This window comes from Bufo bufo, chromosome 3, assembly GCF_905171765.1.
Source record: "Bufo bufo chromosome 3, aBufBuf1.1, whole genome shotgun sequence".
Taxonomy (NCBI): Eukaryota; Metazoa; Chordata; class Amphibia; order Anura; family Bufonidae; genus Bufo; species Bufo bufo.
Genome location: NC_053391.1, coordinates 480,876,866 through 480,903,443, shown reverse-complemented (window position 1 = coordinate 480,903,443; position 26,578 = coordinate 480,876,866). Strand labels below are relative to the sequence as shown.

At 42.7% G+C, this 26,578-nt stretch overlaps 1 protein-coding gene across 1 annotated transcript in view; it reads right to left on the bottom strand.

Annotated features, from left to right (window-relative positions):
• Positions 1–26,578, bottom strand: part of PCCA (propionyl-CoA carboxylase subunit alpha) — a 557,269-nt gene that overhangs the window by 520,758 nt on the left and 9,933 nt on the right. The window contains exon 2 of the mRNA XM_040425257.1: positions 2,011–2,088. Coding sequence (XP_040281191.1) covers positions 2,011–2,088 — 78 coding nt within the window. The remainder of the gene's footprint in view (positions 1–2,010; positions 2,089–26,578) is intronic.

The window sequence follows — 26,578 nt, the reverse complement described above, 5'->3', positions numbered from 1 at the left end:
AATTGAAAGTATATAACCCTTTTCAGCAGTGTATCTCAATTGCTGATCTGGCTTGCAGGGCAACATTCCCGACCACCTGGTATGCAGGGAATGAATCCCATTTATTTGAATGGCGCTATATAGAAGTATCCCAGCAAAGCTACCGTACCAAAGGGACATATGTTCATTTCATTTTTAGGATCAGTGAGGGTCGTGGAGTTTGGACACTTACCGATCAAAATATTATGGCATGTCTTAGCAATAAGTTATAACATTTGTAGAATTTAGTTCAAGTCAATAATTCCTAAGCATTCATGATGAATGCTGTATTATTTAACCCCTTCCCTGCACCATGTACTAAATGCCATTGACTGTGGCATTTAAGCGGTTTCATAGAGGGATCACTGATGGCTTACCATAGAAGCCGGGGGCTTTGCAGCAGCGCCCGATCCTATAGTATCTGTGAAACCATATTACCATACCTACAAAAACAAAAATCCGAACCACAAACACAAAGGCGATTCCAAAAAATAATCAATAAATTATTTGCACCTCAATATGGTAACATTAAACAACACGACTTGCCCCACAAAAGAAAAAACATACAGCTACATTGATCAAAAAATAAAAACTTATGGTTTTCCAAATCAGTAATAGCTGTGAAGGTGCAAATTTGCAATACCTTGCACTGCCACCTCTAAGTGGAGGGTGTGTCATCTCCACTGCCCCTTTAAAGAGGACCCTTCACCATAATAAAACTTCTAAACTAACTATACAGACGGGTAGAGCGGCGCCCAGGGATCCCCCTGCACTTACTGTTATTCCCGGGCGCCGCTCCGTTCTCCGGTTATAGGCTCCGGTATCTTCATAGTTAGGCTCCACCCAGGGGAACCTGCCGGCATCTCATTCTTCCATGCTGTAGCGCTGGCCAATCGCAGCGCTCAGCTCATAGCCTGAGAGAAAAAAAAACCTCTCAGGCTATGAGCTGAGCGCTGCGATTGGCCAGCACTACAGCATAGGAGAAAGAGACGGCGTCAGGTTCCCCTGGGTGGAGCCTAACTATGAAGATACCGGAGAACGGAGCGGCGCCCGGGGATAACAGTAAGTACATGGAGATCCCTGGGCGCCGCTCTACACGTCTGTATAGTTAGTTTAGAGGTTTTATTCTAGTGAAAGGTCCTCTTTAAACAGCTGACTGGTGGGGGATACAATGATATGGATGATCTGATAGGGAGATCAATATTGTGAACCAAGTAAACCCCTTTAAGTTTTCCTTAATAGCTAAAGGTGACCGCAATCATTAGATCAATGTCAGGCATTGGCTAACAGTCTAATATATACAGAGGCAGGGAGCACAGGCTTGATAACTTATTTCCTTCTCCCCAGCAAAATAAATTTGCGCTCTCAGCTGAGAGCATATATTTGTGGGGAGGACAGATGAGAATACTGCCAGATGAACGAGCATTCTGCTGACAGCAATTCAATATCTAGTCATCTTCTACTCAGGGCATGATGCATTGTCTTTAGCTATGTACCACAGACAATTTTTTATCTGTAACCGAGAACTCACGGGATTGGGACACAAGTTTACTAGTAGAGGTGAGAGAAGAAGACACTGCTTTAACAACCAAGGAGAGCTCCTACTGTACAGGGCTGCCAACCACCCAGAAGTTCCTGGACAGTCCATGAAAACGGAGGCCTTGTTTAAGTACAGATCACAGTGATCGTATTGGTCATCATTTTACAGTACACAGCAAATGCTGGTCATCAGGTCACATCAATACATTGACCTGCAGACATGGTTTACTCATAATCTTTAGCATTCATTGCGGTTTTCCAATTTGTCCATAATGTTTGTAGTCTGTGATTTTTGGGTAAGTCCAGAATAAAGAAAAAGCCAGGTTGCCAACTCTGCTACTGTATATGCTAATACCGAAAGAAAAAAATAACCAACCTCATAAGATACTTTAAAAAAAAAAAAACTGTGGGAAAAAAAACAAGAGTTAATATCAGGCGGAGAAAATGACTCACCTTTTCTTCAGCATTATATGCCGTTGAATATTGGCAACGTGAAGCAAAAAAGCACCATCTTGCCCATGAAGCAGAATACTGTAAAGCAATAAAATTTTAATTAGCATAATAAAATAAATTCTGACCTTTATATACGCAGTGTCACAAGACTCAAAATGAAAATAGAATGGTAATATTTTTAAAATCTGATAGCACAATAAAATGTGTTGAGGTTCGTAGACTGTATACATAAACGGTTGCCTCCCTTCAGAGCCCACCACCTGGACAGCTTGTACAGTGTGGCTTTACCTGGCGCATGCACCCAAACGGAGCAGCATCATAGGCTGAATATGTCACATAACACTAGGTCCACTGAAAGAGAGTGCCCGTGGACTTTGAGTAATAGGTTATGCACTTATGCTTAATTGGTCATTTAGCCTCAGATGAACAAGGGAAGTGTGATGTGTAGCAGCACTGTTTATCTACACTTTATGACTATTAGAATAGTGCCTCACCCACACTGTGCGGTGTCTTTTTAGAATCTCCCTCCAGCATCTATGTGTTTGTTTTAAACTGTATTAATAATGAAGTCTAAGATAGTTTTTTTTTTTATACATTTTAGGTTCCTTGCATCCATAAAAAAAAACATAGTAATGACTAAATAATGATGCATTGCTGTGCAAGGAACTTTGTGAGATGTGAACATAGCCTAAGGCTACGTCTACACGACGACATTTGTCGCGCGACATTTTGTTGCACTAATGTCGCGGGACAATTTTTATAATGGCAGTCCATGGTGTCGCACTGCAACATGCTGCGACGCAACAGTCACAGAAAATCTATTCGAGATGGATTTTTCTGCGACCGTTGCGTCGCAGTATGTTGCATGTTGCAGTGCGACACCATAGACTGCCATTATAAAAATTGTTGCGCGACATTAGTGCAACAAAATGTTGCGCTACAAATGTTGCAGTGTAGTTATGCCCTGTCGCGCGACAAATGTCGTCGTGTAGACGTAGCCTAAAGTGTAAGGCCTCTTTCCCACGAGCGTGTGCGCCCCGTTGCAGTGTTGCGGACCGCATTTGCGGATCCGCAATACACGGGCGCCGTTCCGTGGGCATTCCGCATCACTGATGCGGATCTATTCACTTCAATGGGTCCGCAAATCCGGAGATGCGGAATGGTGCTGAACGGAAGCACGGAACAGAACCCTACAGAAGCACTACGGAGTGCTTCTATGGAGTTTTGTCCCGTACTTCCGTTCCGCAAGAAGATAGAACATGTCCCATCTTTTTGCAGAACGGCCGGATCGCGGACCCATTAAAGTGAATGGGTCTGCGATCTGCTGCGGCTGCCCCACGGTGGGTGTTCATGATTTGCGGGCCTCAGCAAAGGCACAGGGTGCACACGTTCGTGTGCAAGAGGCCTAAGCGTGATGCATTACATTAATCTGACAGTATAAAAGGAAATTATACTATACGGTCACATTACTGCTGAACTGACAAGCAGCATAGTGATTACATATTTCAGACTCCAATTAGTTAAAGCGTACATGTGGTTTCAAGTGACTTTTCAACATAAGTTATGTATGTATATGAGGAATGACACGTGGCACTGCGCATTATAGAATTTAGCATTTTTCACCAGTTTGATCCTCTGCAGACTCCACCTCTGATTGTCAGTTTTCTCTGATGTCAAAGTTAGGGTGGGTAGAGACCAGCTGCTATGAGGCCTACTATCTACAGAACACGGAGGAGATCCTGCTCTCCGATCTCTCTGTAGAATTCCCTCAGAAGCAGCACTGAAGACATTACACAGCAGTACTGAGCAGTGTAGAGGTGAAACAAGCACTGGTGTGGAGAAAAAAAACAACATTAACCAGAGCCTTTAGCAGTGCCCATTTTTCTGTCTCTGCAAGCTAATAATGAATATCAGAGGTCCACACTTAATTTCATATTTCCCATCTCTTCCACAATTTGGTCCTTAGGCTGGGTTTAAATGCTGCTGCTGAAATGCGTCCGTTTTGCAGTAAAAAAAAAAAAATCATTGGGGGGAAAACATGCATTGTTGTAATTTCCCTCACAGTTTTTACATGTGAATCACACTTATTTGATTTGTCAAAAACTGCATAGCCAAGTACCAGATCGCAAAATATACATTCACTTTTACCAATGCACGGTTTTTTGCATTTTTTTTTTTACTGACACAGCCTGAGGTTACAGATTAATCTTTAACCACATCATCGCACAAACTAAACCTAAGGCCATTTTCACAGGAGCATATTCAGTGCAAGAAATATACTATGTGTGTCACAGGTGCACTCTATTTCCCGTCCTGAATGCTTCTCCTATGGCATGGACCCACAGCATTATAATAATTTATAACGCTGTGTGTTCCTGTCCAATCTCAACTCTAATGAACTGTACTCACATACTGCAGTCAGTACATATCATTAAAGTTGAGGTCAGGCAGGATTATTATAAATTATTATAATGCCGTGGGTCCATGTCATAGGAGCAGCATTCAGGATGGGAAATAACTCTGACACTTCTCGGACTGAATACGCTCCTGTGAAATTGGCCTAACTGCAAGTAGTGCAATTACACTTTTTGTGTTTGGTATTTTTGGGTGACTGAGTATAATCGTTACATCACTTTCAGCTAAATAATTTAACTACCGATTTATTTATTTCACTCACTTATATAGCACGGACATATTCTGCAGTGCTGTACAGCTATTATTATCACACTGTCCCCAATGGAGCTTACAATCTTGGCTCCTTATCAGTAGGGCTTTGGGGTGTGGGGCAATTTGGAGTGCCCGGAGGAAAGCCACGCAAACATAGGGAGAACCTACAAGCTCCATGCAGAGGTTTTCCTTGCAAGGCTTCAACCCAGGACCCCTGCAGGGCACCAGTGCTAACCGCTGAGCCACCGGGCTGCCTCACTACATGCATATTTGGCTGGTTAGAGCATACAGTAGTTTGAGGAACAGGCTTCAAAATGTAACGAGTTTCCTTGCGATTTGTGACCAACCTTTCTTCTTTACGCTCTGGTATTCCATCTAGAGCTTGTAACACAGTCCACTGAATGACACGTCTCTAAGGGAGGTGGAGTATGTCACCTTTCACTCACTGACAATTATGTCAAGGTAAGGAAAAGCCATCATTGTATTATTCTTCCTATTATTTGACCTGTACAGTTACTTCTTTTACCTACAAAGGCTACGCATAGCCTTAAAAAACTCAGACTGCTTAGGAAGGAAGGAAAGATTTATTGCCAACTGACTTGGATTACATGTTTTGATGAATTGCTGGAAGCGCACACTGACTGATAAAGAAGGATTGGTTTACTTCAAAAATAGGTTCTTTTACTAAAGGAAATTAATACTCTGGAGGGAAGCAGTTGTAATCAGACTGACAACATAACTTAAAATCCTGAAAATCTGCAAAAGGTTTTATGACAAGAAAGTGTATATATTTTTTTATTTAAAGTAAGGAAGGTGTAGATTAAAGAGGTTTTTCAGGGACCATATTATGGATGATCTATGCGTAAGGAATGGGAGCAGCGCTGAAGTAATCTGGCACAGCCACTACATAAAGTACAGGGACGGCACAGGGCTCCGAGACGCCGATCCAAGATTGATGATTAATACTGATCAAAATTAAGGTCGTGGAAAATCCCTTGAAACAGTACAAATTTAGCGCAGTTTCCATTAAATCATGCAGGAAAATTATCCAATGCTATGTCAGCATTACGTTTGCTGTATATTCCAAACGTATACACGGGGCTCCATGTACCTGAAGCAGGTCAAAAGAGTCTTCTCCTCCACTAGACCAGCAAACTTTATAATTTTTTTATTATTATTTTTTTATAACTATGGGAGCCTATTGAAAACTTGAAACCGAACTCTGGTTCGGTTCCGACTGGTAACTCAGAACTGAAGCAGAGTTCGGTTTCAAGTTTTAAAGTGGTTTTCCAATCAATTACCAAAGTTATTCAACGAAGTTGCGAGCAACTTCGCAAATAACTAACTTCGGCTCATCGGAGCCCATCCATTTTAATACTGTACGGAGACGAATCTCCGTACAGTATTATTCCGAAGTTTTGAATGAAGCGACTTCGGATGTAACATCCGAAGCTCACTTCGCTCATCACTAGATATGTCAAGAAATCCTTCCATAACATACCTTGGCTCTAAACACGATGCCGACAGATGCTAAGACATGTGTATGTCAGTTATTTCTGCACATGTGGAACATATATGCAACCATTTGTGACCCCATATCCGTCTTGAATTTTCCATGTCTTGTGTCACACAATGCATTGTATTCATATGTGCTGTTGCCTACAGACAGGAGGACAACTTTATTGAGGGCTTGCTGACCTCTGTGTTGGAGTAACAGTATTTATTAGTAATCATTAAAGGGGTTTCTACCACCAGATTTTGAGATTTTTCGCTGACTGACACTAGCGATCTGCACTACCTAACAGTGCTCTTGTATCACCTTTGTCTGCTGTACCCAACTGTGTTCTTGTATCACCTTTGTCTGCTGCCATTAAGCTTAAAAACATACTTTTATTGATATGCAAATGAGCCTCTAGGTGCTATGGGGGCGTCTTTTCAGCACTTAGAGGCTCCGTCTACTCACTATTTCTGCCGCCCACCGCGTCCCTCCAGCCCGCCCCACTCCTCTTGATTGACAGCCAACCTCGCTCCATCTCGAATTCCAGCACCTGTGCCGTGCGCTTCTGTATTCGGCGCAGGCGCAGTGACTGTCGGACCGCTCCCTGCACCGGCATCTTCACTGCGGTCCGACAGTCACTGCGCCTGCGCCGAATACAGAAGCGCACGGCACAGGTGCTGGAATTCGAGATGGAGCGAGGTTGGCTGTCAATCAAGAGGAGTGGGGCGGGCTGGAGGGACGCGGTGGGCGGCAGAAATAGTGAGTAGACGGAGCCTCTAAGTGCTGAAAAGACGCCCCCATAGCACCTAGAGGCTCATTTGCATATCAATAAAAGTATGTTTTTAAGCTTAATGGCAGCAGACAAAGGTGATACAAGAACACAGTTAGGTACAGCAGACAAAGGTGATACAAGAGCACTCTTAGGTAGTGCAGACACTAGCAGATCGCTAGTGTCAGTCAGCGAAAAATCTCAAAATCTGGTGGTAGAAACCCTTTAAAACCTAATGCCCAAACTATGGTTAGGATACCATGCCAGTCAATCATACACAGATACAAAATAGATAACAAGGTGTAGTGAGGAACGAGTACGGGGTCACCAGGGAGGGAATTTTTTTTTTTACCCTAAATGTCACCCTATCGTGCCAACAGCATCCGGCATCAGTAAGGGGTGGTGTGATCCAGTTTCTGGGAGCCCATATATATCATACAGCCAGCAGAAATTACCATACCCTTAACATTCTTCATTTCACTTTATACTATATAATACGTACCTTTCAGCCACGTCTGGCTACTACATTTTAATAAGGCTACTTTCACACTCGTGTTTTGTGCAGATCCGGCTTGTATCTGCACAGACAGATCCACACCAATAATACAAACGCTTGTATCCGTTCATAACGGATCCGTTTGAGTTATTCATTAAAAAAAAAAGTCTAAGTCAAAACGGATCCGTCTTGACTTACATTGAAAGTCAATGGAGGACGGATCCGTTTTCAATTGCACCATTTGGCTCCGCATAGTCAGACGGTCACCAAAACGCTGCAAGCTGCATTTTAGTGACCGTCTAAAAAACATAACGGAGACCAAACGCAGCCAAATTGATGCATTCTGAACGGATCATTATCCATTAAGAATGTATTGGGGCTTAGCTGATCCATTTTGGGCGGGTTGTGAGAGCCCTGAAACAGCGGACCCAGGAACGCCAGTGTGAAAGTAGCCTTATCTGATATAGTACCTGATTTTTTTCATTATCTTATTGTGCCAGATTATTTGGGGCTTTTTTTCCCCATGTTCTTTGATGTGAGACATAGACCCTGTACATTTACCCCCTGAGGAACCCATACTGTTGGGGGAAACGTGTTGGGGTCACTGGGGGGTATTTTTCTTTCCTAGGGCTATCAAGGGCATAACAGTTGAGGCACGAGGACAGAGTCTCCAACATCAGGATTCGGCTCTCGGCTGAGGGGCACAATAGGGTGACATTTAGGGTAAAAAATGTTTCCCTCCCTGGTGACCCCGTACTCGTTCCTCAATACACCTAGTTAGCTATTTTATATCTGTAAAGAAAAAATGTGGGGGGTTCAATCAGCACAACCTGTATGCAGGTGCACATCGCTATGGCGAAATACATATACAAAGAAAAAGACACAAATGCAATAGCACTCTGCAACCAGCATTCTGCCCTGCCAATATGCTGGATGAGGCATTGGTGTACATTTTGGCCAAAGCGTAATAAGCCACTCACCACGTCAAGGTCGCCTCTATGGAGTGGTCCCTAACACTAGTTCCTACCTGTTTATGGGCCATGACAGCCACACAAAGTCCAGGGAATGCAGGTGCAGCATGCACGCCAAGTACACTCTGCTTTTAAACCCGTCCGGTGCCATCACAGCTTTCATCGGATCCAGGGATGCAAGTACCAACATGCATGCTGAGCCCACCATATACTTCTCCTGGAGCCAAATGGCTACTGGTAGGTTCTATATAAGCAGACTCAGTTTTATACTGACTTTAAAACCAGCCTCCAGGACAGATTGACTGGTCAGGTGTGCTTGACTCAAAGGAGATCGCCACGCCTCCAATATATACTACAAAGAAAAAATGTGGGGGATTCAGTCAGCACAACCCTATATGCAGGTGCACATCGCTATGGCGAAATACATATACAAAGAAAAATACACAAATGCAATAGCACTCTGCAACCAGCATTCTTCCCTGCACCTGCATTCCCTGGACTTTGTGTGGCTGTCATGGCCCATAAACAGGTAGGAACTAGTGTTAGGGACCACTCCATAGAGGCAACCTTGACGTGGTGAGTGGCTTATTACGCTTTGGCAAAATGTACACCAATGCCTCATCCAGCATAGAGGCAGGGCAGAATGATGGTTGCAGAGTGCTATTGCATTTGTGTCTTTTTCTTTGTATTTTATATCTGTATATGATTGACTGGCATGGTATCCTAACCATAGTTTGGGCATTAGGATTTAATGATTACTAATAAATACTGTTATTTTAAAGGGTCTTTTTCTCTTGGGGAATTTATTTTTGATTTAGTAAGACTCATATATTTTGAATACCTTACACATACGTACACCACAACATGGTTATAAGGGAAAATAAAAGCATTCTGAATACAGAATGCTAAGAAAAATAGGGCTGGAGGGATTAAAAAAAATATTTAAAAAAATTTAACTCACCTTAATCCACTTCTCTTCTGTCTTCTTCTTTGAGGAATAGGACCTTTGATGACGTCACTGCGCTTCACCACATAGTCCATCACATGATCTTTTACCATGGTGATGGATCATGTGACGGATCATGTGATGAGCGTAGTGACTTCACCACAGGTCCTTTTCCTGTGCACAGCAAAGATGAAGACAGAAGAGAAGCTGGGCTAAATTAGTTAGAAGTCCCTGAGTTAAATTATTATTATTATTATTATTATTATTATTATTTCTTTAACCCCTCCAGCCCTATTGTACTATGCATTCTGTATTAAGAATGCTGTTATTTTCCCTTATAACCATGCGCAAGGGGAGGGAGCAAAGAATGGTGGCGGTTTTATGGGTCAAATTGTTTTTATTGAGCCAGTCTGCACGTACAATAAGTGTGCACACCCTCTTATAACTGGGGATGTAGCTGTTAGGGATCGACCGATTATCGGTTTGGCCGATATTATCGGCCGATATTGAGGATTTTGAACGTTATCGGTATCGGCATCAATTTTGCCGATATACCGATAACGTATTGGGAACACAGAACGCGCTGCTCTCAGCGTTCTCTGTGTTCCCTCCGCAGCACAGGGGAGAAGGAAGCAGTGTCTCCTCCCCCTGTGCTGCTGCTGCCGCTGCCGCCAATGAGAGGAGAGAACATAAGAGGAGGGGAGGGGCTGTGGCCGCTGCGCCACCAATGAAGATAAGCCTTTCATTCATTCATATACAGGAGGTGGGAGCTGGCTGCAGAATCACATAGCCGGCTCCCGACCTCTATGAGCGATAGCTGCGGTCCGCGGTAGTTAACTCCTCAGGTGCCGCGGATCGCAGCTACCGCTCATAGAGGTCGGGAGCCGGCTATGTGATTCTGCAGCCAGCTCCCGCCTCCTGTATATGAATGATTGAGAGACTTATCTTCATTGGTGGCGCAGTGCGCCCCCCCCCAAGCCCCCCAGTATTAATCATTGGTGGCGCAGTGCGCCCCCCAACCCTATCCCAATAGTAAAAACATTGGTGGCGCAGTGCGCCCCCCCCCCCCCCCCCCCCACCCAGTATTACTCATTGGTGGCAGTGGCCACAGGATCCCCTCTCCCCTGCTCCTCCGATCGGAGCCCCAGCTGTGTAAGCCTGGGGCTCCGATCGGTTACCATGGCAGCCAGGACGCTATTGAAGCCCTGGCTGCCATGGTAAGCTCCTGCTGCACAGAGCACAGAGCAGCAGGGACAGTGTGAGATCCTATTCACCCTGATCTATCAGGGGGAATAGGACAAGGGTTCTAGTCCCTAAGGGGGTTAAAAGTTAGTAAAAATAAAAAAAAACACAAAAATATTAAGTATGAATGAAAAAGATTTATAAAAAAATAATAATAATACACACATTAACAATAAACATTAATTTTCAGCAGATTTGTGTAGGAGTTTTTTTTTTTCTCAAAAATGAAAATTCCCAGAATATCGGTATAAATTATCGGCTATCGGCCTGAAAGTTCACAAATTATCGGTATCAGCCCTAAAAAAAATCAATATCGGTCGATCCCTAGTAGCTGTGTTCAGAATTAAGCAATCACATTCAAAATCATGTTAAATAGGAATCAGCATACACCTGCCATCATTTAAAGTGCCTCTGATTAATCCCAAATAAAGTTCAGATGCTCTAGTTCAGTGACGGTGAACCTTTTAGAGACCGAGTGCCCAAGTGCCAAGCCAGCAATTTAACCTGAATAGCAATATAGTATATTTTCCATGTATCATTTAGCTATAATAGCCTGCCTACATTCAATGAACTGCCTGTGCCATTCATAGTACGCACTGCGCTGATGAAGGACAGGAAAAATCAAAAAGGCATATTAGTACACCAAAGACTTTTTCAAGGGTGCGGGTGCCCACAGAGAGGGCTCCGAGTGCCGCCTCTGGCAACCGTGCCATAGGTTCGCCAACACTGCTCTAGTTGGTCTTTCCTGAAATTTTCTTTGTCGCATCCCACAGCAAAAGCCATGGTCCACAGAGAGCTTCCAAAGCATCAGAGGGATCTCATTGTTAAAAGGTATCAGTCAGGAGAAGGTTACAAAAGAATGTCCAAGGCATTAGATATACCATGGAACACAGTGAAGACAGTCATCATCAAGTGGAGAAAATATGGCACAACTGTGACATTACCAAGAACTGGACGTCCCTCCAAAATTAATGAAAAGACGAGAAGAAAACTGGTCTGGGAGGCTACCAAGAGGCCTACAGCAACATTAAAGGAGCTGCAGGAATATCTGCCAAGTACTGGCTGTGTGGTACATGTGACAACAATCTCCCATATTCTTTATATGTCTGGGCTATGGGGTAGAGTGGCAAGACGAAAGCCTTTTCTTACGAAGAAAAACATCCAAGCCAGGATACATTTTTCAAAAACACATCTGAAGTCTCCCAAAAGCATGTGGGAAAAGGTGTTATGGTCTGATGAAACCAAGGTTGAACTTTTTGGCCATAATTCCAAAAGATTTGTTTGGCGCAAAAACAACACTGCTCATCACCAAAAGAGCACCATACCCACAGTGAAGCATGGTGGTGGCAGCATCATGCTTTGGGACTGTTTTTCTCTTTAGCTGGAACTGGGGCCTTAGTTAAGCTAGAGGGAATTATGAACAGTTCCAAATACCAGTCAATATTGGCACAAAACCTGCAGGGTTCTGCTAGAAAGCTGAACATGAAGAGGAACGTCATCTTTCAGCATAACAAAGATCCAAAAAATACATCCAAATCAACAAAGGAATGGCTTCACCAGAAGAAGATTAAAGTTTTGGAATGGCCCAGCCAGAGCCCAGACCTGAATCCGATTGAAAATCTGTGGGGTGATCTGAAGAGGGCTGTGCATAGGAGATGCCCTCCCAATCTGACAGATTTGGAGTGTTTTGGCAAAGAAGAGTGGGCAAATCTTGCCAAGTCAAAATGTGCCATGCTGATAGACTCATACCCAAAAAGACTGAGTGCTGTAATAAAATCAAAAGGTGCTTCAACAAAGTATTAGTTTAAGGGTGTGCACACTTATTCAACCATATTTTATTTTTATATTTTTTCTTCCCTCTACCTAAAAGATTTCAGTTTGTTTTTCAATTGAGTTGTACAGTTTATAGGTCACATTAAAGGTGGAAAAAGTTCTGAAAGGATTTATCTTTGTCTCATTTTTACATCACAGAAACCTGACATTTTAACAGGGGTGTGTAGATTTTTTATATCCACTGTACATGGATCAGCAAAAGCAAAAAAAGAATCCAGTCATTGCAGACAATTTTGAGGTAACAGAAGGAATAGACATCACAAGGACAAAAACAATAGGGGAAGGGTCCGGGGAAGAAACATAACCAGCAGTCACTTTAACCACTTGCCGTCACGGTAACGCTGACAGGCGTCCGGACGGCAGCGCTCTCAGGTCTCAGTGACGCCTATTGGCGTCATCTCGTGAGACCTGAGATTTCCTGTGAACGCGCGCTCACAGGATTGCGCAGTATTCAAGTTTAACTACAGCCTATCAGCGCTGATCATTGGCTGGCAGGCTGTAGATTTTTAAAAGAACCAATCAAATAGGTAGATCAGACGCCATTTTGTAAATAGCGTCTGATATACCTGCTACCTGGTCCTCTGGTGGTCCCTTTTGCTTGGATAGACCACCAGAGGACACAGGCAGCTCTGTAAGTAGCACCAAGCACCACACACACATTACACCCCCCCTTCCTGTCACTTATTAACCCGTGATCACCCCAAATAGACTCCCTGATCACCCCCCTGTCATTGATCACCCCCCCTGTAAGGGTCCCTTATCGCCGCCAGTTAGTTAGCTACTTGTTAGGTAGTTAGCGCCCAGCCCACCGCACCACAATCACTGATTAGTCGCTGATTAGCGTCATCGCTGTCGCTAATCAGCACTAGTACTATATAGTATCTGTAAGTGATCAAGACTGATCGCAATCAGATCTATATCAGTACATTAGGGTCACCTTAGGCTCTACAAAAAACGCAGTGTTCGCCCGATCAGGCCTGATCTTCTGCCCACACTTGCGTTCAGTCCGCCCCACCGCAGTGACAGAATTAATTTTTTTCTGATCACTGCAAAAACACCGTAAAGATCACTTTTGAGCTTTTTGGATCTTTATTAGCGATCGCAGCTTTTTTTTTTTTTTGCACATTTTTGGGCAGATTTTTTCATCCACATTGATCGATGCGAATGAAGAAATCTGTGCCGTTCATTTTTTCTTTCAGCCCAAAGGCTGAACGGAAAAAAAAAAAAAAATCTCATTACCCGTATGCTCAATATAAGGCCTCATGCACACGACCGTGCCGTTTTTTACGGTCCGCAAACCGCGGATCCGCAAAAAACGGAAGGCGCCGGGAATGGTGTGTTCATGTAAAATTTTATTTTTTTGTCACAAGTTAGTGGAATATGAGACTTTGCAAGAAAAATAAAATAATAAAAAATTTCCGCTAACTTGTGCCAAAAAAAATAAAAATCTTCTATGAACTCGCCATGCCCCTCACGGAATACCTTGGGGTGTCTTCTTTCCAAAATGGGGTCACTTGTGGGGTATTTATACTGCCCTGGAATTTTAGGGGCCCTAAAGCGTGAGAAGTAGTTTGGAATCCAAATGCATAAAAAATGCCCTGTGTACTCATTGGAATTTGGGCCCCTTTGTGCACCTAGGCTGATAAAAAAAGTGTCACACATGTGGTATCGCCGTACTCAGGAGAAGTAGGGCAATGCGTTTTGGGGTGTATTTTTACATATACCCATACTGTGTGTGAGAAATATCTCTGTAAATGACAACTTTTTTAAATATTTCTCTCACCCAGCATGGGTATATGTAAAAATACACCCCAAAACACATTGCCCTACTTCTTCTGAGTACAGTGATACCACATGTGACACTTTTTTGCAGCCTAGGTGCGTAAAGGGGCCGAAAGTCCAACTAGTACTTTGAGGCTTTACAGGGTTGCTCACAATTTAGCCCCGACGCCCAAAATGCCAGAACAGTAAACACACCCCACAAATGACCCCATTTCGGAAAGTAGACACCCCAAGGTATTCACTGAGGGGCATAGTGAGTCCGTGGGAGATTTAATTTTTTTGCCAGGAGTTAGCAGAAATGGAAACTTTATTATAATTTTTTTTTCCTCAAAAAGTGTCATTTTCCGCTAACTTGTGAAAAAAAATTAAATCATACATGAACTCACCATGCCCCTCCGCGAGGGGGTGTCTTCTTTCTAAAATGGGGTCATTTGGGGGGTATTTATACTATCCTGGCATTCTAGCACCTCAAGAAACATGACAGGTGCTCAGAAAGTCAGAGATACATCAAAATGCGGAAATTCACATTTTTGTACCATAGTTTGTAAACGCTATAACTTTTGCGCAAACCAATAAATATACACTTATTGGATTTTTTTTTATCAAAGACATGTAGCACAATAAATTCTGACACAAACTTGTATAGAAATGTAATTATATTTAAACAATTTTACCAGAAAAAGTTAAAAATACACTTTTTTTTGAAAATTGCATTTTTTTTTTTAAATTAATATCAGAAAAACGAAAAATCTCAGCAGCAATCAAATACCACCAAAAAAAAGCTGTATTTGTGAGAAGAAAAGGAGGTAAAATTAATTTGGGTGCCAAGTTGCATGACCGAGCAATAAACAGTTAAAGTTGTGAAGTGCCGATTTGTAAAAAGCGCCCACTTACACACATCCGTCTGAGCAGATAAAACCGCAGATGAAGGTCCTGCGCGACCGAAACGTACGGTTTCTGCCAATATGTGCATAATTTAAAAAAGATTGGGCCTATGGATGACAGCATTATATGCTAAATGAATAAATGCCCCATTTTTTGCAACTCAAAAAATTGTGTGCCTCAAATTTACTTATAGATTTGTAAAAAGGGGCCTGGTCACTAGGGGGGTATAAACCTGTGGTCCTTAACCCCTTAAGGACATAGGACGTACCGGTACGCCCTATTTCCCGAGTCCTTAAGGACCAAGGACGTACCGGTACGTCCTGACTTCAAATCTGTATTCCGGTGCCCTAGGGGTTAATCGGAACGGGATTTCGGCTGAAATCATTCAGCCGGCATCCCGTAACAATGCAGGGGGGGGGTCATTTGACCTCATTTGACCCCCCCGTATCGGCGATCGCAGCAAACCGCAGGTCAATTCAGACCTGCGGTTTGCTGCGCTTTTTGCAGTTTCTGCAGTTTCTGATGCCCGCGGAAACTTTAGAGTGGCTAAAATCAATATTTTTCACCCCCCCCTGCACCCCTGCACGATTTTATGCCGGCGGGTGGTGCGGGGGGGTGTCGCAGGCGGTGGGGGCGTTGCGGGAGGTGCGGCAGGCGGGATCGCGATCCCCCGCCCGCCTCCCCATGAACGATCGTTGGCTTCTAGTGGGTATACCAGGGTGCCAGCACATTGCTGGCACCCTGGTATAAACGGCTGACATCTGTGCAGATGTCAGCCGTTTAACCCTTTCCATACCGCGGTCCGTACGGATCGCTGTATGGAAAAAGTTAACTGTCATCGGTCAGGGAGCTCCCTCCCTCTCCATCGGGGGGCTGCTGTGCCTTTGCAGCCCCCCGATGGAGAGGGAGAGAGCCCCCCGACAGCCCCCAGAGAGCCCCCCTCAGCTCGTGCTTACCCTTCCCCGTCTGCGAAGTTCTGAGCAGACGGGGAAGGTTCCCATGGCAACAGGACGCCCTGCTGTCCATGGTGCTGAACAGATCTGTGCTAAAAACATAGATCTGTTCAGTGTAAGTAAAATACAGTACAGAACAATATATATTGTACTGTAGTGTATTATACAGACATCAGACCCACTGGATCTTCAAGAACCAAGTGGGTCTGGGTCACAAAAATGTAAAAAAAAGTGAAAAAAGTTAAGATAAAAAAAAAAAAAAAACATTTATCACTGAATAAAAATTAAAAAAATAAAATACACTACACATATTAGGTATCGCCGCGTCCGTAACGACCTGATCATGTTACTTTCCCCGCACGGTGAACGCCATAAAAATAAAAAAATAAAAACTATGAGAAAATATAAATTTTGCCCACCTTACTTCCCAAAAAAGGTAATAAAAGTGATCAAAAAAGTTGCATGTACGCCAAAATAGTACCAATCAAACTGTCATCTCATCCCGCAAAAAATGAGACCCTACTCAAGATAATCGCCCAAAAACTGAAAAAACTATGGCTCTTAGACTATGGAAACACTAAAACATGATTTTTTTTGTTTCAAAAATGAAATCATTGTGTAAAACTTACATAAATAAAAAAAAAAGTATACATATTAGGTATCGCCGCGTCCGTATCAACCGGCTCTATAAAAATATCACATGACCTAACCCCTCAGGTTACCACCGTAAAAAAATAAAAACAAAAACGGTGTAAAAAAAGCCATTTTTTGCCATCTTACGTCACAAAAAGTGTAATAGCGAGCGATCAAAAAGTCATATGCACCCCAAAATAGTGCCAATCAAACCGTCATCTCATCCCGCAAAAAATGAGACCCTACTCAAGATAATCGCCCAAAAACTGAAAAAACTATGGCTCTTAGACTATGGAGACACTAAAACATTTTTTTGGTTTTAAAAATGAAGTTATTGTATAAAACTTACATAAATAAAAAAAATAGTATACATATTAGGTATCGCCGCGTCCGTGACAACCTGCTATATAAAATTACCACATGATAAAACCTGTCAGATGAATGTTGTAAATAACAAAAAAAAAAAAAAGCTGCCAAAAAAGCTATTTCTTGTTACCTTGCTGCACAAAAAGTGTAATATAGAGCAACCAAAAATCATATGTACCCTAAACTAGTACCAACAAAACTGCCACCCTATCCCGTAGTTTCTAAAATGGAGTCACTTTTTTGGAGTTTCTACTCTAGGGGTGCATCAGGGGGGCTTCAAATGGGACATGGTGTCAAAAAACCAGTCCAGCAAAATCTGCCTTCCAAAAACCGTATGGCATTCCTTTCCTTCTGCGCCCTGCCGTGTGCCCGTACAGCGGTTTACGACCACATATGGGGTGTTTCTGTAAACTACAGAATAAGGGCCATAAATAATGAGTTTTGTTTGGCTGTTAACCCTTGCTTTGTAACTGGAAAAAAAATATAAAAATGGAAAATCTGCCAAAAATGTGAAATTTTGAAATTGTGTCTCTATTTTCCATTAAATCTTGTGCAATACCTAAAGGGTTAACAAAGTTTGTAAAATCAGTTTTGAATAGCTTGAGGGGTGTAGTTTCTTAGATGGGGTCACTTTTATGGAATTTCTAATCTAGGGGTGCATCAGGGGGGCTTCAAATGGGACATGGTGTCAAAAAAACAGTCCAGCAAAACCTGCCTTCCAAAAACCAAACTGTGCACCTTTCCTTCTACGACCCGCTGTGTGGCCGTACAGTAGTTTACGGCCACATATGGGGTGTTTCTGTGAACAGCAGAGTCAGGGCAATAAAGATACAGTCTTGTTTGGCTGTTAACCCTTGCTTTGTTAGTGGAAAAAATGGGTTAAAATTGAAAATTAGGCAAAAAAAATGAAATTCTCAAATTTCATCCCCATTTGCCAATAACTCTTGTGCAACACCTAAAGGGTTAACGACGTATGTAAAATCAGTTTTGAATACCTTGAGGGGTGTAGTTTCTTAGATGGGGTCACTTTTAGGGAGTTTCTCCTCTAGGGGTGCATCAGGGGGCTTCAAATGGGACATGGTGTAAATAAACCAGTCCATAAAAATCTGCCTTCCAAAAACCAAACGGCGCACCTTTCACTCTACGCCCCGCTGTGTGGCCGTACAGTAGTTTACGGCCACATATTGGGTGTTTCTGTAAACGGCAGAGTCAGGGCAATAAAGATACAGTCTTGTTTGGCTGTTAACCCTTGCTTTGTTAGTGGAAAAAATGGGTTAAAAATTAAAAATTAGACAAAAAAATGAAATTCTCAAATTTCCTCCCCATTTGCCAATAACTCTTGTGCAACCCCTAAAGGGTTAACAATGTATGCAAAATCAGTTTTGAATACCTTGAGGGGTGTAGTTTCTTAGATGGGGTCATTTTTGGGCGGTTTCTATTATGTAAGCCTCGCAAAGTGACTTCCGACCTGAACTGGTCCCTAAATATCATTCCCAAAACAATTCAAACATGAAGTAGACATATGGGGAATGTAAAGTCATCACAATTTTTTGGGGTATTACTATGTATTACAGAAGTAGAGAAACTGAAACTTTGAAATTTGCAAATTTTTCTAAATTTTTGGTAAATTAGGTATTTTTTTTGTGCAAAAAAAATAATTTTTTTGACTTCATTTTACCAGTGTCGTGAAGTACAATATGTGACGAAAAAACAATCTCAGAACGGCCTGGATAAGTCAAAGCGTTTTAAAGTTATGAGCACTTAAAGTGACACTGGTCAGATTTCCAAAAAATGGCCTGGTCCTTAAGGTGAAAATGAGCCCGGTCCTTAAGGGGTTAAGTGGTTAAGCAGCTAACAAGGAGTAAAAGATACTCAGCAGCCCTACGCTCATAAATCCTGTACACTATGGTGTGCCACCAGTCACCCAGCTGGCATAACAGGAGAGGACCAGAAATCAGACCACGGCCTCCATCGCTTAATAAAAAGTCTGCTGGGATTGAAAGTCTTCGTTTCTAAGTTCCTCCATTCTCATGATCTGATTAAAAGCCTCAATCCAGTAAAGCCTGGTCAGAGGGGCAGTGGATTTCCAAAGTCTAGGAATTATCCTTTGTGTTGCCATAAGAAAAAACCCTAGAAGGCCCTTGCAGATCCTACCAGGCTGACCAGGGAATATAGACAAGAGGCCACAGAAGGTTTGGGAGCCACAGAGTGTCTGTATAGGTGATTATAGAGAGAGGAAAGATCATTCCATAAAGGAGTCAGGCCCATATGTGTAGCATGGAGCCCTGTGCTGCTCCACATCTCCAACACAATTGAGAGGTTTGCAGAAACAGCGGGATAGGATCTTACACTTTGTTTCTTGAAACCTACATAAGATGGACATTTTGTGAGTAAGGTCAAAGGCGATATTCCATTGATCCTTTGTGAAAGAGGTCTGCAACTACTCATCCCATGCTTTCAAGGGGTGGGGAAGGGGGGGGGGGAGAGTACTCCTCACACCCTCAACATCCCTCAACACTCCATATAACACTAAAATCCCGTGAGTAGGGGTGGTAGATGAGAAACAACTTCTCAAATGGGGTAAGAGTGGAGTGCATGGGGGATTGGGAAGGCAAACGTGGAGGTTTCAGAGGAGTTTTTACAAGAGTATTAGAAGAGTATTTGGTGGAGGTTACTCCAGTGCTGTCAGTCCACGCGCTTGGAGTAAGGCTACTTTTACACTGGCGTTTTGGCTTTCCGTTTGTGAGATCCGTTCAGGGCTCTCACCACATAACTCTTACATCCAGGGATATCTCCTGTCATAAACACCTTCTCTTTCCTCTTCTCCTCCGTTAGACCGCCATGACAAATTCTTTCAGCCGCATCTCATCTCTACAGAGTTTGTAACATTAGATTTCTAAATTTTTACATCAACCTCCCCATCCTGTTGTCCCCAGTGTCATCCTGCTGCCACCCCCAATACTGTGCCCGTTGTGCCCCCAAATGCCCCAGGTATTATACTGCTGAAAAAATAGTGACCCTAATAGACATAATTGGGGTCATTTATCAAACTGGTGTAAAGGAGAACTGCATTTCCAAAAGAGCTGTCAAATATGAAAGGTGGAATCTGATTGGCTGCTATGGGCAACTAAGCCAGTTCTACTTTATACCAGTTTGATATATTACCCCAAATGTCCCTATAGGGTCTACAGCAGCTATAATGTCCCCTAGAGTGCCCCGAGTAATAATAACACCCTATATTATTGCTCCAGGCAATAATCCCTGTATAGTGTCTCCAGAAAAAATTGAATGGCCCCTACAGTGCCTCCCCAATAGCAACACCCCCCCCCCCCACAGTAGTGTCCCCCACACTGCCCTTCACACAGTAGTGTCCCCCACACTGCCCTTCACACAGTAGTGTCCCCCACACTGCCCTTCACACAGTAGTGTCCCCCACACTGCCCTTCACACAGTAGTGTCCCCCACACTGCCCTTCACACAGTAGTGTCCCCCACACTGCCCTTCACACAGTAGTGTCCCCCACACTGCCCTTCACACAGTAGTGTCCCCCACACTGCCCTTATAGTATTTTTCACCCCACATTGTAATCCCTCCCATAATAATTTTCCCCCACACAGTATCCCACCAAATCCCCCCAATTTCCATATAAATTTGGAATGTTTTTACTTATCCGAGCCATTCTGAGATTGTTTTCTCGTAACACATTGTACTTCATGATAGTGGTAAATTTCAGTCGATATATTTTATAAATAAAGGTGAAACATAATCAAAAATTTACCAAAAACCTGGAAAAATACACGATTTTTGACATTTGAATTTCTCTGCTTTCAAGGACAGTGATACCTCATTAAATAATTACTTTAGATTCCTCATATGCCTACTTTATGTTGACATCATTTTGTAAATGTTATTTTATTTTATAGTACACTAAAAAGCTTAAAATTTTAGAAGCAATTTTTTTAATTTTTAGGTAATTTCCAAAACTCACTTTTAAAAAGGACCAATTCAGTTATGAAGTCACTTTGTGGGGCTTACATAACAAAAACACTATTTTAGAAACTACAGTGGGATGTGAAAGTTTGGGCAACCTTGTTAATAGTCATGATTTTCCTGTATAAATCGTTGGTTGGTACGATAAAAAAATGACAGTTAAATATATCATATAGGAGACACACACAGTGATATTTGAGAAGTGAAATGAAGTTTATTGGATTTACAGAAAGTGTGCTATAATTGTTTAAACAAAATTAGGCAGGTGCATAAATTTGGGCATCACAAAAAAGAATTTAAATCAATATTTAGTAGATCCTCCTTTTGCAGAAATTACAGCCTCTAAACGCTTCCTGTAGGTTCCAATGAGAGTCTGGATTCTGGTTGAAGGTATTTTGGGCCATTCCTCTTTACAAAACATCTTTAGTTCATTCAGGTTTGATGGCTTCCGAGCATGGACAGCTCTCTTTAAGTCAAGCCACAGATTTTCTATTATATTCAGGTCTGGGGACTGAGATGGCCATTCCAGAACGTTGTACTTGTTTCTCTGCATAAATACCTTAGTGGATTTTGAGCAATGTTTAGGGTCGTTGTCTTGTTGAAAGATCCAGCCCCGGCGCAGCTTCAGCTTTGTCACTGATTCCTGGACATTGGTCTCCAGAATCTGCTGATACTGAGTGTAATCCATGCGTCCCCCAACTTTGACAAGATTCCCAGTCCCTGCACTGGCCACTAAGCCCCTCAGCATGATGGAACCACCACCATATTTTACTGTAGGTAGCAGATGTTTTTCTTGGAATGCTGTGTTCTTTTTCCTCCATGCATAACGCCCCTTGTTATGGCCAAATAACTCAATTTTAGTTTCATCAGTCCACAGCACCTTATTCCAAAATGAAGCTGGCTTGTCCAAATCTGCTTTAGCCCACCTCAAGCGGCATGTTTGTGCTGTGGGCGGAGAAAAGGCTTCCTCTGCTTCACTCTCGCATACAGCATCTCCTTGTGTAAAGTGCGCCGAATGGTTGAACGATGCACAGTGACTCCATCTGCAGCAAGATGATGTTGTAGGTCTTTGGTGCTGGTCTGTGGGTTGACTCTGACTGTTCTCACCATTCGTCGCTTCTGTCTATCCGAGATTTTTCTTAGTCTGCCACTTCGAGCCTTAACTTGAACTGAGCCTGTGGTCTTCCATTTCCTCAATATGTTCCTAACTGTGGAAACAGACAGCTGAAATTTCTGAGACAGCTTTCTGTATCCTTCCCCTAAACCATGATGGTGAACCATCTTTGTCTTCAGGTCATTTGAGAGTTGTTTTGAGACCCCCCATGTTGCTACTCTTCAGAGAAAATTAAAAGAGGAGGGAAACTTACAATTGACCCCCTTAAATACTCTCTCATAATTGGATTCACTTGTGTATGTACAGTACAGACCAAAAGTTTGGACACACCTTCTCATTCAAAGAGTTTTCTTTATTTTCATGACTATGAAAATTGTAGATTCACACTGAAGGCATCAAAACTATGAATTAACACATGTGGAATTATATACATAACAAACAAGTGTGAATCAACTGAAAATATGTCATATTCTAGGTTCTTCAAAGTAGCCACCTTTTGCTTTGATTACTGCTTTGCACACTCTTGGCATTCTCTTAATGAGCTTCAAGAGGTAGTCCCCTGAAATGGTTTTCACTTCACAGGTGTGCCCTGTCAGGTTTAATAAGTGGGATTTCTTGCCTTATAAATGGGGATGGGACCATCAGTTGCGTTGAGGAGAAGTCAGGTGGATACACAGCTGATAGTCCTACTGAATAGACTGTTAGAATTTGTATTATGGCAAGAAAAAAGCAGCTAAGTAAAGAAAAACGAGTGGCCATCATTACTTTAAGAAATGAAGGTCAGTCAGTCAGCCGAAAAATTGGGAAAACTTTGAAAGTAAGGGCTATTTGACCATGAAGGAGAGTGATGGGGTGCTGCGCCAGATGACCTGGCCTCCACAGTCACCGGATCTGAACCCAGTCGAGGTTTGGGGTGAGCTGGACCGCATAGTGAAGGCAAAAGGGCCAACAAGTGCTAAGCATCTCTGGGAACTCCTTCAAGACTGTTGGAAGACCATTTCAGGGGACTACCTCTTGAAGCTCATCAAGAGAAATCCAAGAGTGTGCAAAGCAGTAATCAAAGCAAAAGGTGGCTACTTTGAAGAACCTAAAATATGACATATTTTCAGTTGTTTCACACTTGTTGGTTATGTATATAATTCCACATGTGTTAATTCATAGTTTTGATGCCTTCATAGTCATGAAAATAAAGAAAACTCTTTGAATGAGAAGGTGTGTCCAAACTTTTGGTCTGTACTGTAGGTCAGGGGTCACTGAGCTTACCAAGCCAATTTGAGTTTCAATAATTAGTTCTAAAGGTTTTGGAATCAATAAAATGACAACAGTGCCTAAATTTGTTTAAACAATTATAGCACACTTTCTGTAAATACAATAAACTTCATTTCACTTCTCAAATATCACTGTGTGTGTCTGAATGGTTTTTGGAGGGCAGACTGCTGGAATGGCTTTAGGGTGCCATGTCCCATAAGATAGATAGATAGATAGATAGATAGATAGATAGATAGATAGATAGATAGATAGATAGATAGATAGATAGATAGATAGATAGATTACACCTATAGTGGAAAGCCTTTTCAAAGAAAATGAAAAATTACATATTTTAAAACAAAATGTCATTTTAGGAACAAAGGGGTGGCATACTTTTATATTTGCACATAAAATTTGCTTTCTCCTCTCTATAACTCCTCCTATGCAGTAGACATCGCTTATCTGGACTTTAGTAAGGCTTTTGATACTGTCCCACATAGAAGGCTTATCAATAAATTGCAGTCTTTGTGCGTGGACTCCCATATTGTTGAATGGATTAGGCAGTGGCTGAGGGACAGACAACAGAGGTTTGTAGTAAATGGAGTATATTCAGACCATGGTCTTGTTACCAATGGGGTACTTCAGGGATCTGTTCTGGGACCCATATTGTTTAATATCTTTATCAGCGAAATTGCAGAAGGCCTCGATGGTAAGGTGTGTCTTTTTGCTGATGACACAAAGATTTGTAACAGGGTTGATGTTCCTGGAGGGATACACCAAATTGAAAAGGATTTAGGAAAACTGGAGGAATGGTCAAAAATCTGGCAACTAAAATTTAATGTTGATAAGTGCAAGATAATGCACCTGGGGCGTAAAAACCCAAGAGCAGAATATGAAATCAGTGATACAGTCCTAACCTCAGTATCTGAGGAAAGGGATTTAGGGGTCATTATTTCAGAAGACTTAAAAGGTAGGCAGACAATGTCATAGAGCAGCAGGAAATGCAGGCAGAATGCTTGGGTGTATAGGGAGAGGAATTACCAGTAGAAAGAGGGAGGTGCTCATGCCGCTCTACAGAGCACTAGTGAGACCTCATTTGGAGTATTGTGTGCAGTACTGGAGGCCATATCTCCAGAAGGATATTGATACTTTGGAGAGAGTTCAGAGAAGAGCTACTAAACTAGTACACTAGGAAAGATTAAAGAGGACCTTTCACTACAATAAAAGTTTTTTTTTTCTCTCAGGCTATGAGCTGAGCGCTGCGATTGGCCAGCGCTACAGCCTGGGAGAAGGAGACGCCGGCAGGCTCCTCCCAGTTGAGCCGAAAATATGAAGATACCGGAGCCTATACCGGGAGAACGGAGCGGCGCCCAGGGATAATAGTAAGTGCAGGGAGATCCCTGGGCGCCGCTCTCCATGTCTGTATGCTTAGTTTGATTTTTTAAAAGGACCTTAATATGTATAGCTTGGAAAAAAGATGAGACAGAGGGGATATGATAGAAACTTTTAAATACATAAAGGGAATCAACAAGGTAAAAGAGGAGAGAATATTTAAAAGAAGAAAAACTGCTACAAGAGGACATAGTTTTAAATTAGAGGGGCAAAGGTTTAAAAGTAATATCAGGAAGTATTACTTTACTGAGAGAGTAGTGGATGCATGGAATTAGAGTTGTTGCGATACCAATTTTTTGATTCGGTTTCGATACCATGAAAAAGTATTGCGATACTCGATACCATGCGAAAAAAATAAACCAAAAAAGCCACGTGCATTCCGCATTTTACAAAATGGGGAATCGCACAGTTTTTATTTATTTTTTTCTGTTCCGGCGTTCACCGCATAGATTTTTTTAAAATATTTCTAATAGTTTGGACTTTTCTGATGAGGCAATATGTAATATGTTTATTATTTATACATTTTATATGTGAAATTGGGAAAAGGGGGCAATTCATACTTAAAGGGACACTGACAGGGCCAAAAAGCATATTAAGGTATATATATGACCGTACAGGTCTTATAAAGTGTATAAGAATCATGTAAGTATCCCCCCTGTCCACCTTATAACTACAGTAATGTGAAGCTTTATAACCTGCTGATATCGGGTTCAATCTGCCCAAGGGGCGGTGCTTCACCTCAGCTTGCGCCCAGCCAGCCTCACCGCAACTGCAGTTTGAAGCGCCGCCCAGCTCATCAATATTCACTTCGCTGGGCGGCTAACTAGTGTCCCCGGCTATCTCCAGCGCAGGCTGCCTCTGAGAATGAGACTGTGCGCAGGCGCGATGCGATCCCGGCCAGTGAGGCTTCCGGGCGCATGCGCTGGAGATAGCCGGGGACACTAGTTAGCCGCCCAGCCAAGTGAATATTGATGAGCTGGGCGGCGCTTCAAACGGCAGTTGCGGCGAGGCTGGCTGGGCGCAAGCTGAGGTGAAGCACCGCCCCTTGGGCAGATTGAACCCGATATCAGCAGGTTATAAAACTTCACATTACTGTAGTTATAAGGTGGACAGGGGGGATACTTACATGATTCTTATACACTTTATAAGACCTGTACGGTCATATATATACCTTAATATGCTTTTTGGCCCTGTCAGTGTCCCTTTATTATTTTGGTGGGGGGTTTTTTTCCTTTTTTTTTTTTACACTTTTTATTTAATAACTATTTCCCCCCTTAGGGGCCAGAACCTGGGATCTTTCATCCCTTGTCCTATTCACCCTGATAGATCTCTATCAGGGTGAATAGGACTTCACACTGTCCCTGCTGCCCTGTGCTCTGTGCACACAGCATCAGGGATGTTACCATGGCAGCCAGGGCTTCAGTAGCGTCCTGGCTGTCATGGTAACCGATCGGAGCCCCAGGCTTACACAGCTGGGGCTCTGATCAGAAGCTGCCACTGCACCACCAATGAGGGGGAGGGGAGAGGACCCTGTGGCCACTGCCACCAATGATTTTAATACTGGGGGGTTGAGAGGGGCCGGCGCACTGTGCCACCAATGATTTTAATGGGATAGGGGGGGTCACACTGCACCACCAATGATAATTACCCCTTAAAACAGGAGGTGGGTACTGGCAGATCAGCGGCAGTTAACCCCTTTAGGTGCCGCACCTGAGGGGTTAACTGCCGCTGATCGCAGCTCCCTGTCAGAGTGTTAAAGACTCCTGTATTATGTGTTAAAGAC